Source organism: Aricia agestis, chromosome 2 (genome assembly GCF_905147365.1).
Source record: "Aricia agestis chromosome 2, ilAriAges1.1, whole genome shotgun sequence".
In the NCBI taxonomy this organism is placed as follows: Eukaryota; Metazoa; Arthropoda; class Insecta; order Lepidoptera; family Lycaenidae; genus Aricia; species Aricia agestis.
Genome location: NC_056407.1, coordinates 7266839 through 7278922, shown reverse-complemented (window position 1 = coordinate 7278922; position 12084 = coordinate 7266839). Strand labels below are relative to the sequence as shown.

General features: G+C 34.9%; 1 protein-coding gene and 1 long non-coding RNA gene across 2 annotated transcripts; one reads left to right on the top strand and one right to left on the bottom strand.

Moving 5' to 3' along the window:
- Positions 1-3959: 3959 nt before the first annotated feature.
- On the bottom strand, positions 3960-10383 carry LOC121739752. The gene is made up of 2 exons (XR_006037490.1): positions 10302-10383; positions 3960-4038 (listed from the first exon to the last, which is right to left on the bottom strand). It is a non-coding gene; the product is annotated as an uncharacterized LOC121739752 (long non-coding RNA).
- On the top strand, positions 6401-7690 carry LOC121739751 (60S ribosomal protein L44). Its single transcript, XM_042132303.1, has 3 exons — positions 6401-6512; positions 6655-6828; positions 7534-7690. The coding sequence occupies exons 1-3, from the start codon at positions 6510-6512 to the stop codon at positions 7669-7671; spliced, it is 315 nt and encodes a 104-aa protein (XP_041988237.1). The 5' UTR covers positions 6401-6509; the 3' UTR covers positions 7672-7690.
- Positions 10384-12084: the final 1701 nt, after the last annotated feature.

Here is a 12084-nt window from a genome sequence, read left to right as displayed (position 1 = left end):
GCTTCCGCAATATTTTGGGTTCCTCAACCGCTACCGCATCCTCATAAATAAAAATAAAAAATCCTCTTCCGCTATCGCTTCCTCAAAATTTTAAGAGGAATTCATGAGGAATTTCACTGCGCATGCGCGTCGCGTATCCAATCATGGCAACGCACACGCCAGAGCGCGAGAATTGTATCATTCACTCATCTTTTTAGGGTTCCGTACCCAAAGGGTAAACACGGGACTCTATTACTGAGACTTCGATGTCTGTCCGTCTGTCTGTCTGTCTCCAGGCTGTATCTCAAGAACCTTAAAAAATCATTGGCTAGAGAATCTGGCATAGGGTGAAAAGGGGGCTTGTATGCAGACCTATACCTTTTAATATTGTTCCAAACTATGGAAGCATGTGTGTCCGGACTAATAGATTCGCAAAACTTTTTCCAGCTTGCAGACTTCTTTTCCTTGAATATTTTTTTCGCGTCGCTAACAGATTTACAATATATAGTGTAGTTTTCAAATGTAGAATTTTTGTTATATTCTCTTTCAGCCTGTTTTCTTTTACTTATAGCGGCTGAACAGTCAATGTCCCACCAAGGAAGTGATGGTATGAATTGCTTAGGTGTTTTATTAATAGGAAGAGTTTCATATGCTGATTCGATTAAAGCAGATGCTAAAGCATCAGCACAAACAGATTCATTTCCTGGTGATATACTAGGAAGAAGAGACAGTTTATTTTCCAGTGCATGATGAAACTTTTCCCATGAATGATTAGTAGGATGATTCTGCTTTTTATTTTTACAGGGGAGAGAAATGAGAATGGGAAAGTGATCACTACCGTGAATAGATGATAAAACAGACCAATGTAAAAGAGAAGATAGATTTGAAGTACAAATAGACAAATCGGGAGCACTATAACCCTCATTGGGTGCAGTATGCCTCGTTGGAAACCCTGTATTGAGAATGCATAACTTGTGGTTATCTAATAAATCTAATATTTCGAAACCCCATTGATTATTATTACTGCTACCCCAAGACAAGTGTTGAGCATTAAAATCGCCAAGAATTATAAAAGGATTTGGTAAATGGCTTATTAAATTTCTAATTTCTAAAAATATAGAATAGGATGGATGAGGAATATACAATGAGACAAAACAGATGTTATTTACAGATGCTGCTATTATAGAAATGTTTGGATTATGTGATGGAAGTGAAATATGTACATATGACTGATGATGGTTGATGAGTAAGGCGGTACCGCCATACCCATCTGATCTGTCCTCTCTTATACAGGCATAGCCAGGAATTTTAAAAAGAGAATCTGGCTTGATCCATGTTTCTTGAAGAGCAAAGACGAGTGGTTTATATTTGTTAATTAAATGAATAATTTCACTTTTTTTGCTGACTGCACTGCGACAGTTCCATTGGATCAGATAATCCATAATGGGATATGGTTTTAGGCTTGGTACTATTAATGGAGGCTACGTTGGACGGTGTGACTGATGTGGATATAATGTTTGATTGAGTTAAGTAACTTAATATAGCTGATATTAATTCAGGTACTGAAATATTATTATCGCTGTTTGCTATTAAAGCTGAGCCATTTGAACCCATTGGCGGATTATAATCTTTAATTAAATTAAAATGAGCTGTTTTATCATATCCACTTATTGTCTTAGGTGGTGTCCTAGGTTGTCTGAACACAGTTTTCTTGTATGATTCTGTGGATGTTTTATTTACCGAGTTATTACTGGGTAGATTTTGTTTTTGTCGGTTTATAAAAGAAAGTGGAGAACTAGGAGAAGATAAAGCAGTTGAGTACAGTTTTGAAATAGGAGGGTGGAGTTTTGAAGCTTCAGCATATGATAAATTTTTGTGAGCCATAGATTCTTTAATTGATTTTTGTCTGTGAAATTCAGGGCAATTCTTACTAGTAGCTATATGGGAAGCTTGGCATAAACAACAAAACACCGAATCCTCATCTACTGAACATTTGTCACCACAGTGACTCTGACCACATCGGAAACATCTGGGAGTTGATCTGCACTGTGACTTAACATGCCCATACCTACAGCAATTGTAACACTGTATGGTAGGGTAAATGTATAAGTCAACAGGCAAAGAGTTATAGCATATGAAATTTTTTTTAGGTAAAGTTTGGCCGTCAAATGTAAAAACTACAGACTCAGTATTAACAAACTGTGCAGTATTATTTACAATGCTTTTTTTCTTTAAACGCCTTAATTTTAAAATTTCCCCACAACCGTAAGGCAGAGTAACATTAGCCAAAATGTCATCCTCAGTCCAATCTGCTGGAATACCTCGAACCAAGCCTACTCGGCAAACTTGGAAAGAAGGTAGGAAAACCTTGTAATTATTCTGCTTTAAATTTTCATTATTAATAAAATTATTGGCATCAGGAAACACTGAGAAAGATAACGATAATCTATTTCTGCCAATCCTTTTAAGACTGCCGTTCTCCACATTTTTTATATTATTATTTTTAAGAAAACGACCAAATTCTACAGGATGTAAAGAGCAATTTCCGTTAGAAGTTGAAATCTCCTTTTGAATATGTACTACGTAGGGTGTAGAGTCAGTGTCTGTGTACAATAAACGACTAACACGGGGATTAGTCAAGCCCTGATGTTTCTCTATAATACCAACTCCTTGTGTTTCTTGGATATTATTTAAGCTGTCTTTGTTTTCTGTATCACTTAAACACAGGCAGTTGATATCTGGTTTAGTTTTATTAGGTTTTTTTTTAATTTTCTTATTACATTTTCGGCAAATTCGTCTGGATGTTGCAGGGCGTTTGCGGTTTGAAGATGAATTATTATAAATCGAAGAGTCAGTGTCCATAGAAGAATCATTAATTTCTGCTGTCTGAACAGTTATAAATTGGCCAACAGGGGGACTCCGGCCATATTTACAAAATACTATATACAAGAGACTTACCAAAATGCGCAGAAAACAATAAAAACTAAAAGAAACTAAATAAATATAAAAATAAAACTAAGTAACTAAGATATTTACAATAAATAATTCGAAAAATTATCCAGAAAAAACACGACCGCCCTTTTTGGAGATTCCCGCGCTTTTTTCCAATTTGACCTTTGACCCAATATATTTTGACAGTTGATAATGTTACTTTTCTAAAGGGGGTGACAGACACGCGAGTAAGTACGCGGACTTATGGCTCGACCGTCGACGACCTTACTCGCCTGTGTGTCACCTAAAGTTCGCGTACTTAAAGATTGCCGCGTATATAAGTTCGCCGTCTTGGAATTTTACTCGTAGCTCATACCGTGTCTGGCAGCACTGCGAGTCGCGAGCCGCGGCCCGCGAGCCGTCAGTCAGTGTTGCCAACACGACTGATACAAAATTTGCTAAGCTACTGTTAAAATTTACTGTAATTAATGCTAAAAATTATGCTAACATTTTTCAGTCAATAATTTTTTTTTTTATTTTAAATCTTTAATAATCGACAAAATCTGAATTTATTATATGTTATCAAACAAAATATTAATTTATTGGTGTACATCGATAGCTGATGCTGCTGATGTACCTACATGTAGACGTAGAAAATTCATTGTCCAAACTATAAATCTCCTTGGTACCATAAAGTTAATATACCTAGCGGAATAGAGCAACAATTTCGAGCTGTCAAACGAAACCGCAATTGGTTTTCATCTGTGTGAAAAATATGTACGTACGTATACACTTAAACTTTTCTATTTAGTATTTTCTTATTAGTTTTTAAAACGTAATATGATAGATATTATTCCTAAATAACACAAAGCTTCTTTCTTCGACGACATGGTAACCCAGTGTACTCGTGTGTCACCGACGCGAGCCGAGTAAGTTCGCGGACTTATAACCCGCGTACTTAAAGTTCGTACGTCTATCACCGACGCGAGCTGAGTAAGTTCGCGAACTTAATACCCGCGTACTTTAAGGTCGTACGTCTGTCAGGCACTTAACTAACGATGCAGTAAGTTGAGTGAATGAGAAAGCTCATATCGGTGTATAAACGTCAAAAGTCTGTAATGTTATGTCCTACCTATAACCTAGTAGAACATAACAAAGGACAGTTCGTCTTATATTTGTTTTCATGTACAGTTCGACAAGGCTTTATTCGAACGTGACGAGAAAAGGAACTAAACGCTTCTATCATACAAAAACGTCATTTTTGTTTTTTGTTTGTGTTCTCCTTTACCAGCAGCGCTCCCATCAATGTCACCCACGTTCAAATAAAGCCATGTCGAACTGTAGTTGCTTTTCTTTTCATTCATCATGCATTGCATCAACATTCAAATTTTAGCCGTGTTCGTTTTATTCTTTCGCATTTTTGGCAGCTGACTGCCAACTTCATAATTGAGTGTCATGTTCTAAAATACCATCAATTTCTGTGAGATTTTAGAACATGACACTCACACTGACACTAATTTTTTAACATTGCGCATGCGCATTGTGTGTTATTATATAGGGTTATTATACCCTAATTAATAACATCTCAGAATAGGTAAAGTTAAATAGTAAAGAAAATACTAAGTTATAGCTCTAAATAGCTACAGACCATATTATAGTCTGTCAAGAAGGTGAAGAAATTAAAATGTGGCAACATCGTAGTCATCCTTTTCAAATCAATCTAAGAAAAAAGGACAAAGACAGAAAAAAAGACACTATGATGTTGCCACTTTGTAATTTCTTCACTTTCTTGACGGACTATAGACACTTTTCCTTGTAGTCAGTAGTATCTAAGTAGAAGTATCTTAAGCGCTTATTCCACTTGTCCTATTTAGGAAGTCCTAGCTAGGATCCTAAAAAATTTAGTCAAGTGGAATAACATTTAGAAAGCTAGGATCCTAGCTAGGATCTTAAATCAGAAAAAATGTGGCTCCTGAATGACTAAATCAGTGCTGCCAGACGGTTTCAACCTTTTATCTGTAGTGGGAACTGCTAAATCTGTATTATAGTCAATTTATATTATGTTATAAGATCTGGAATCCATTCATAGGTAATTTCTTAAGTCTGCTGGTTCCAAGTAGTTCAGAAAGTTCATAATTCATAATTTTACGTGGAGCAAAAATTCTTTCAACCATCTTTTTCGCCTTTTATCTATTTTTATTTTCATTGAGCCAACAGCTAAGCCTATGAGAAGACCAATTTTTTGTTGCTTTGATAGAACTGGAGCCATTAAGAAGACGTCTGACCAAAATGACAACTGATTTAGTTACTAAATTAGGACAAGTGGAATAAGAAGCGAACTAATTAGTCTCCTATGTAGGATCCTTGCTAGGACTTCTAAATAGGACAAGTGGAATAAGCGCTTAAGCCAACGCAATAATTCAGTGCCAAGTCAGCAAAAATTGGCGGCCTCATACATTTGACAAAATTTCAGTTATTGGACACCAAAATCAGTTATTGAACAAGTAAAATTCGATTGAAATTAGGTTATTAGTATTGTAAGCAAGAATTAATATAAATATTGTTGTCCTCAGTTTATCACAAAATATCTACCTTCTAAGGGCCCCCGAGACGATCAAACGGTTTGATTCAAACCTTCAGGGCCACCGAGACCATCAAACGGTTTGATTCAAACCTTACGTGTTTGATGCAACCGTTTGATGTCGGTCTGAACGGTTTGTCAAACGACACTGCGCAGTTTGGTTCAATACGCGCTATCGACTACACGCGTCTTGTGACGAATAAGTAGTTTTTTTAAACATAAAACGGACTTTAAAATTGAACGACATTGAGAATAAAAATTCCCTATCTCAAAAACTACTAAACCTATTTTGATGGAACTTGCAGAAGTCTCCCAAGTTAAACAATACCTAGTACAACAAATAATATTATTTTAATCGGACTTGTAGTTCCGGAGATATGTGAACACAAACATAAAAACATACGCACATTAATATGGTACAAAGTTTGTTCAAACGCATCGGAAAATTCGGAAAATGATCTAACGGCGCGTCAAACACAACAAAAACATGAAATTTCATCAAACGATAAATGTTTGACAAACCGTTGAAACTAGCTTTGTAAACGACCAATTTAATGGTTTTAATGAAACCAACATGTTTGAGTCAAACCGTTTGACCGTCTCGGGGGCCCTTTATACTTTATAGTTATAATAATTATTATAATATAGGGTAAGTAAATCACTAGTATATTGCAATGTACTAGTGATTTACTGTGTCCAGTACTACTGTCCAATGCATTGGACAGTAGTACTGGACACAGTATAAAAACACAATATTTATAAAGGTTGTTTTAAAAACTGACTGTTTTTAAAGTAATAGAACGCCTGGTTTTTATAGTCTTTTTGTGCTCTGTCCAATGACTATTACTGTCCAATCACTAGACATATTCACCCTAATATTATAACTTATAAGTGATTTGGCAAAAGTGATTTTTATATTTGTTTAAAGAAGGAGAACAATACTAATTTGTAGATACTGTCAACTGTCAAATGTCCGGTCTTTCAATTTCGTGATAGCCGATTCGTACTATCTTTAAAAATGGTGCGTTTCAATTTTAATATTAATCCATTGAAATCCTTATTTGTGTGTGACCAAAAGCTGTGCATTTGTGCAAAATTGATTCGCTCCTACTTTTAGGATACACTTGCACTTCAATTTCTTTCATAAAAACAACTGATTTCAGGTGAACGTACCAAAACAACGTAGGACCTACTGCAAAAAATGCAAAGTACACAAGGTACACAAGGTATCACAGTACAAAAAATCTAAGGAAAGGCATGCTGCTCAAGGTAGAAGACGTTACGACCGTAAACAGCAAGGGTATGGTGGTCAGTCAAAACCCATCTTCAAAAAGAAGGCAAGTATACATTTTATAACCTGTTTATCATATTCATAACAGTGAGATTACGTAGGTAGGGACTCTTGTTCATTTGAGTCAATTTAGATACTGTGTAGTTAAGAGGATTCCACACCGCCCTTTTTTCCATACAAACGTTGTCCCCTGTTTCCTCCCTGGATAATGCTAGTAGAGTTATAATTTTTTTCCTGAATATCTACGGCCACTAATACAATATCCCTATGTTTTCTTTTTTTTCATAATTTATTAAATAAGATATGAACATTCAAAAACCCAAAAAAATGGCCAGATTTTCCGCTGTGTTCAAACGTCCAGAAAACAGATTTGGCTAGATTATACAAAAAAAGCAAAACATAGGAACACAGCTCAAGCCTTTTTTTAATCTTTAATGAAAAAAGTACTTAAATCGGTTAAGTTTTGGAGAAGGAATCAGGGGACAACGAATCGTTGATTTTCTGGATTTTCTGCAGTTGTCTCTATCGCGTTCTGCGGTATAGGCTTGAGGTAAGGGAGACAGCTATAGATATTACACGTACTTTTTTTTTCATTTCTCTAGCCCCTGTTGTATCCTCTTAACGTTGAGACGAATGTAACTACTAACTGTGCTATTTGTCCTTTATTTTGACACTTGACTCTGAACATGAGAACAACGAGAAAAGTTTTCTCTACAGTTATTTTATTATGTAAATTATTTCGTGTTTTTAGGCTAAGACTACCAAGAAAATTGTGCTTCGATTGGAATGCGCTGACTGCAAAGTAAGGTCCCAAGTAGCACTCAAGCGTTGCAAACACTTCGAGCTTGGAGGAGACAAGAAGAGGAAGGGACAGATGATCCAATTTTAAGCTGAAATAAAAATAAGATACAAATTTCAAGATTTTTTATTTAAACTTTCATTGGTTTCTTACAGTAATAATACCTATAAAGAGTTGAACAGTTAAATCTAGATAAAATGGTATTCCACAAGAGCACTTTATTTATTGGCATCTAAAGTAGCCACATATCATGTTTAATTAAAAATCCAATTTAGTACTTTGCTGGACAATATGGCAAATGATTATTATTGCAATATGATAATTGCTTCTTTTGTACAATATATTTGATTCTCTATTTTTAAAGATACAGTAAACATTACAGTGCCCGATCTAAAGGGGGGGCGGGTATTTGCCCAGGCAAAATTAACTTATTTCTATCTTCCAACCTAGCCATCCACCACTTAAGTTTGAGAATTTTACCAGCTAACCTACCTTAGTTTGGTAGTGGAAATATTTGAGTATTTTACTTAAATATTCCTCCCATTTTCCCCCAACAAATATGTCTCCTGTATGTAAAGGGCGGCGAAAATGATCTTTGCCCGGAGCGGCTTAATGGCTAGATCGGGCCCTGACATTACCAATTATTAAGACTGTTTTATTCAGTACAAAAAAGGTTCTTAAAATAATTATGATAATTTTAAGTGTTAAGGGTGTTATAATATTATTACATTCTCACAAAATCTGATGGACACTTTTTTACCATTTAATACATATTACAATATGTATGTATGTCTATGAGTTTTTCATATTATATCACTAGCTGTTGCCCGCGACTTCGTCCGCGTGGACTTAAGTTTATAGCGCGCGGTGTCAACAAAATTTGTGTCAAATTTAAAAACTTTTTAAAACCCTGGTAAGTGGTACCCCTCTTAGGGCCGCGCTACACCGGATTGGCAGCGCTGAAAGTGCTCGCCTCGCCGCTGCCATTCCGGTGTAGCGCGGCCCTTAATTAATCAAAATACCCAAAAACAGCTGTGCAGTGTGCACATAATCTATACTAATATTATAAATGCGAAAGTATCTCTGTCTGTCAGTCTCGCTTTCACGCCAAACGCTAAAACTACCGAACCGATTGTAATGAAATTTTGTATACAGATAGTCTAAAGCCTGAGAAAGGACATAGGCTACTTTTTTACTGGAAAAAAGGGTTGTCAGGGGGTGAAAATGCGTAAATTTGTTCAAATTCCAAAATCCAAAAATTCATAATAGATGGCGCTTTGAATAGATGGTGTGTCTTCTACATCGCGCTGACGCTTGCTCTAAAGTCTTTCTATAAGAGGTGGTATCATCTTACATTTAAGTTTCGATTTTTTTCGATTGTTATATCTATTCTACGGTATTTAAATAACTCAGTACTTTATCTGTGCAGTGACGTAACCTTAAACCTATCAATGATAAATAGTTTATGGGTAAAGTTGTGTAATTGGGGGGCTAAATAAGCTTTAAAATTTGGCATAAAATATAAAGTTTAATATAAAAAAATGAAATACTTATTGTGTGCACACTGCACAGCTGTATTGATTTAAGGGGTACCAGGGTTTTTTTATAAAAGCTTTTGACGTCAATTTTGTTGACATCGCGCTTTACTAATCAAACTAATAAGTATGATTAGTTCTATGTTACAATTAAGTAAAAAATAAAACGCCATCTGCTGAATCATATTAGAACTAAAATGTTCATTGCATTGATATATTTCTGGATTTTTTATAATAATATACATAAAATATATTTAATTAAAAAATAAAACGCCATCTGTTTTCATATATTAGAATTGAAATGTTGATTGCATTGACATATTTTCTGGATGGAATATAGGCCAACACGCCGGTACACTTGAACTCCTTAATTTTAGAGCGCCTTCTGTTGTCAACTTGTCACATATATTAGAAATGCAGAAGGAGTTGTATAAGATAAGATAGATTGATTATTACATTGACCAAGTGATAATATTATTAAACATAATATTCTAACGTATTAAAAACTATAAACAAAAACATAATAACTAATAAGTATGATTAGTTCTATGTTACAATGAAGTAAAAATAAAGCGCCATCTGTTGAATCGTATTAGAACTAAAATGTTCATTGCATCGAGATATTTCTGGATTTTTTATAATATTATACATAAAATATGTTTAAGATTTTTGAAATTTTATTTTAATACGCATCCAAGACCCAGGAACATTGAAAACTTTTTGTTCCGCCTGCGGGACTCGAACCCAGGACCCCTGGGATGAGCGCTGGCCACGCGCAATGCGAATTCATTTTCATCGATATTTTCATGGAAATAAGATATTTTCCCACATCAAAATGTAGCCTATGTCCTTTCTCAGACTCTAGAATAACTGTGTACAATATTTCATTGCAATCGGTTCAGTAGTTTTGGCGTGAAAGCGAGACAGACAGACAGAGATACTTTCGCATTTATAATATTCGTATGGATTGATGTTCTACTTATAAAAGCCCATTTTGTTCAAGTTTAGTACTTAAGGGGACGGGTGTCATCGAAATTCTCATAAGTACATATGTAATAAGTACCAAAATCATTTTCTCATATGAAAATATTTAACATGCTTGAGTTATTTTTCAGCTAAATTAGTAATTACCTAGGTTCCTACGTAAAAATTTACTACAAAATATTTAAACACTAAAAATATAACACTGAGGTAGTAAGTACTACGTACTAGAGCAGCTATTGCGAACAAAAAACATGTCGCACTTGAAGCATGAGCGGGGTGGGAGGCGGGGCCTTTGGGCGGGGCGGTGATTGCTATAGATCAGTATCGCAGAAGTGACACAGTTAATGTGCCTACACTCGAATGAATGCAGAATCTATTTGAGTAAGGGAAATAATAAAACGAGCGAATAAAAAATTACTTTGCGACTGATGGTGAAAATACTGTTTTAATAACATGAGCGGTATTAATTTGACTAAGCGAAAAATAAACTAAACTAACGACTAATATTGATTTATAATAAAATCCAGAACGAGCTTACAAAATGTGGATTGCGATTAATCTATTTCAGATATTAAAATTCTATCCGAGCGACTGTATTACTAAGTGAGCGACTGGAAATAGCGGGCAACTTCAATCTATATCTATACTAATATTATAAATGCGAAAGTATCTCTGTCTGTCTGTCTCGCTTTCACGCCAAAACTACTGAACCGATAGTAATGAAATTTTGTACACAGATAGTCTAAAGCCTGAGAAAGGACATAGTCTACTGCTTACTGGAAAAAGGGGTTGTAAGGGGGTGTTTATGCGTAAATTTGTTCAAATTAAGTTAGTTCCAAAAACTGGAACAGATGGCGCCAAAAGTCGCCTAGATCGCGCTATCGCTTGCTCATATGTATTTCTATAAGAGGTGGTACCATGTTGAATTAATATTTCGATTGTTATACATGTTATTAATTAACTCACGTACCAACATAGATATGAGAAACAACAGTCTACCAATAATAAATACTAAATAGTTTATGGGTATTGACTATTGGGCAAAGCTAAAGTTGTGTAATGCATTATGCAGCTAAGTTGTGTAGCTCTAAATAAGCTTTAGGTATAAAAAAGTTTAATTTAAATAAAAACATTATGTGCACACTACACGGCTGTTTTGGGTATTTTGATTTAAGGGGTACCAGGGTTTTAAAAAGCTTTTGACACCAATTTTATTGACACCGCGCGCTATAAACTGAAGTCCACGCGGACGAAGTCGCGGGCAACAGCTAGTATTAAATATAGATTCAATGTTTCTAAGTGAGGTTATTTATTACGAGCTACTAAAAAGTTCATTTTGAGCAAACTTTTGTGAGCTGCTTTATTAATGATAATTTGTTACTGATATTCTATTTGAGGCTTTATATTTTATATTTTGATACGTGTTTTAATGAAAACTACATATTGTTAAATGCGTGCGAATTCGAATGGTAGCGGTCCGACGAATCGTTGCAGTCAGGTGAGTTGGGCTGCGGACCAATACGACTTTTTTTGGGTTAGGTTAGGTTATTTTTTTGTAAACCACCCAGAAGTAGGAGCCCCGCGTAGCGTGGCTCCGTCAAATCATAATTGAAGCCAGTTGTTTTATTTTGGTACAGGTCGCCATTAAAATATTACCCATTCCTTTGACGTTTCGATTTTTATATATTATATATATAAACGGGGGTCTATAACCCAAATTTAGTAATTTTGACACCTAAAACTGTAGTTTACAGTCATTCGATTAAATACTACCCCCTTTGAGTAAGTGGATAAAATAAAAATAAAAATTCACTTTTTTATAAAATTTATAATTAATATGGATCCATAGTCCACTATAGCTAATTACCTTATTAAATAACTTAAATATTTTCAAATATGTACCATAATAAAATTATTCTAATGTACGCATGTATAATGTACGTAATATTTTTAATACATATTACCAAAATACAAACTCGTCTAC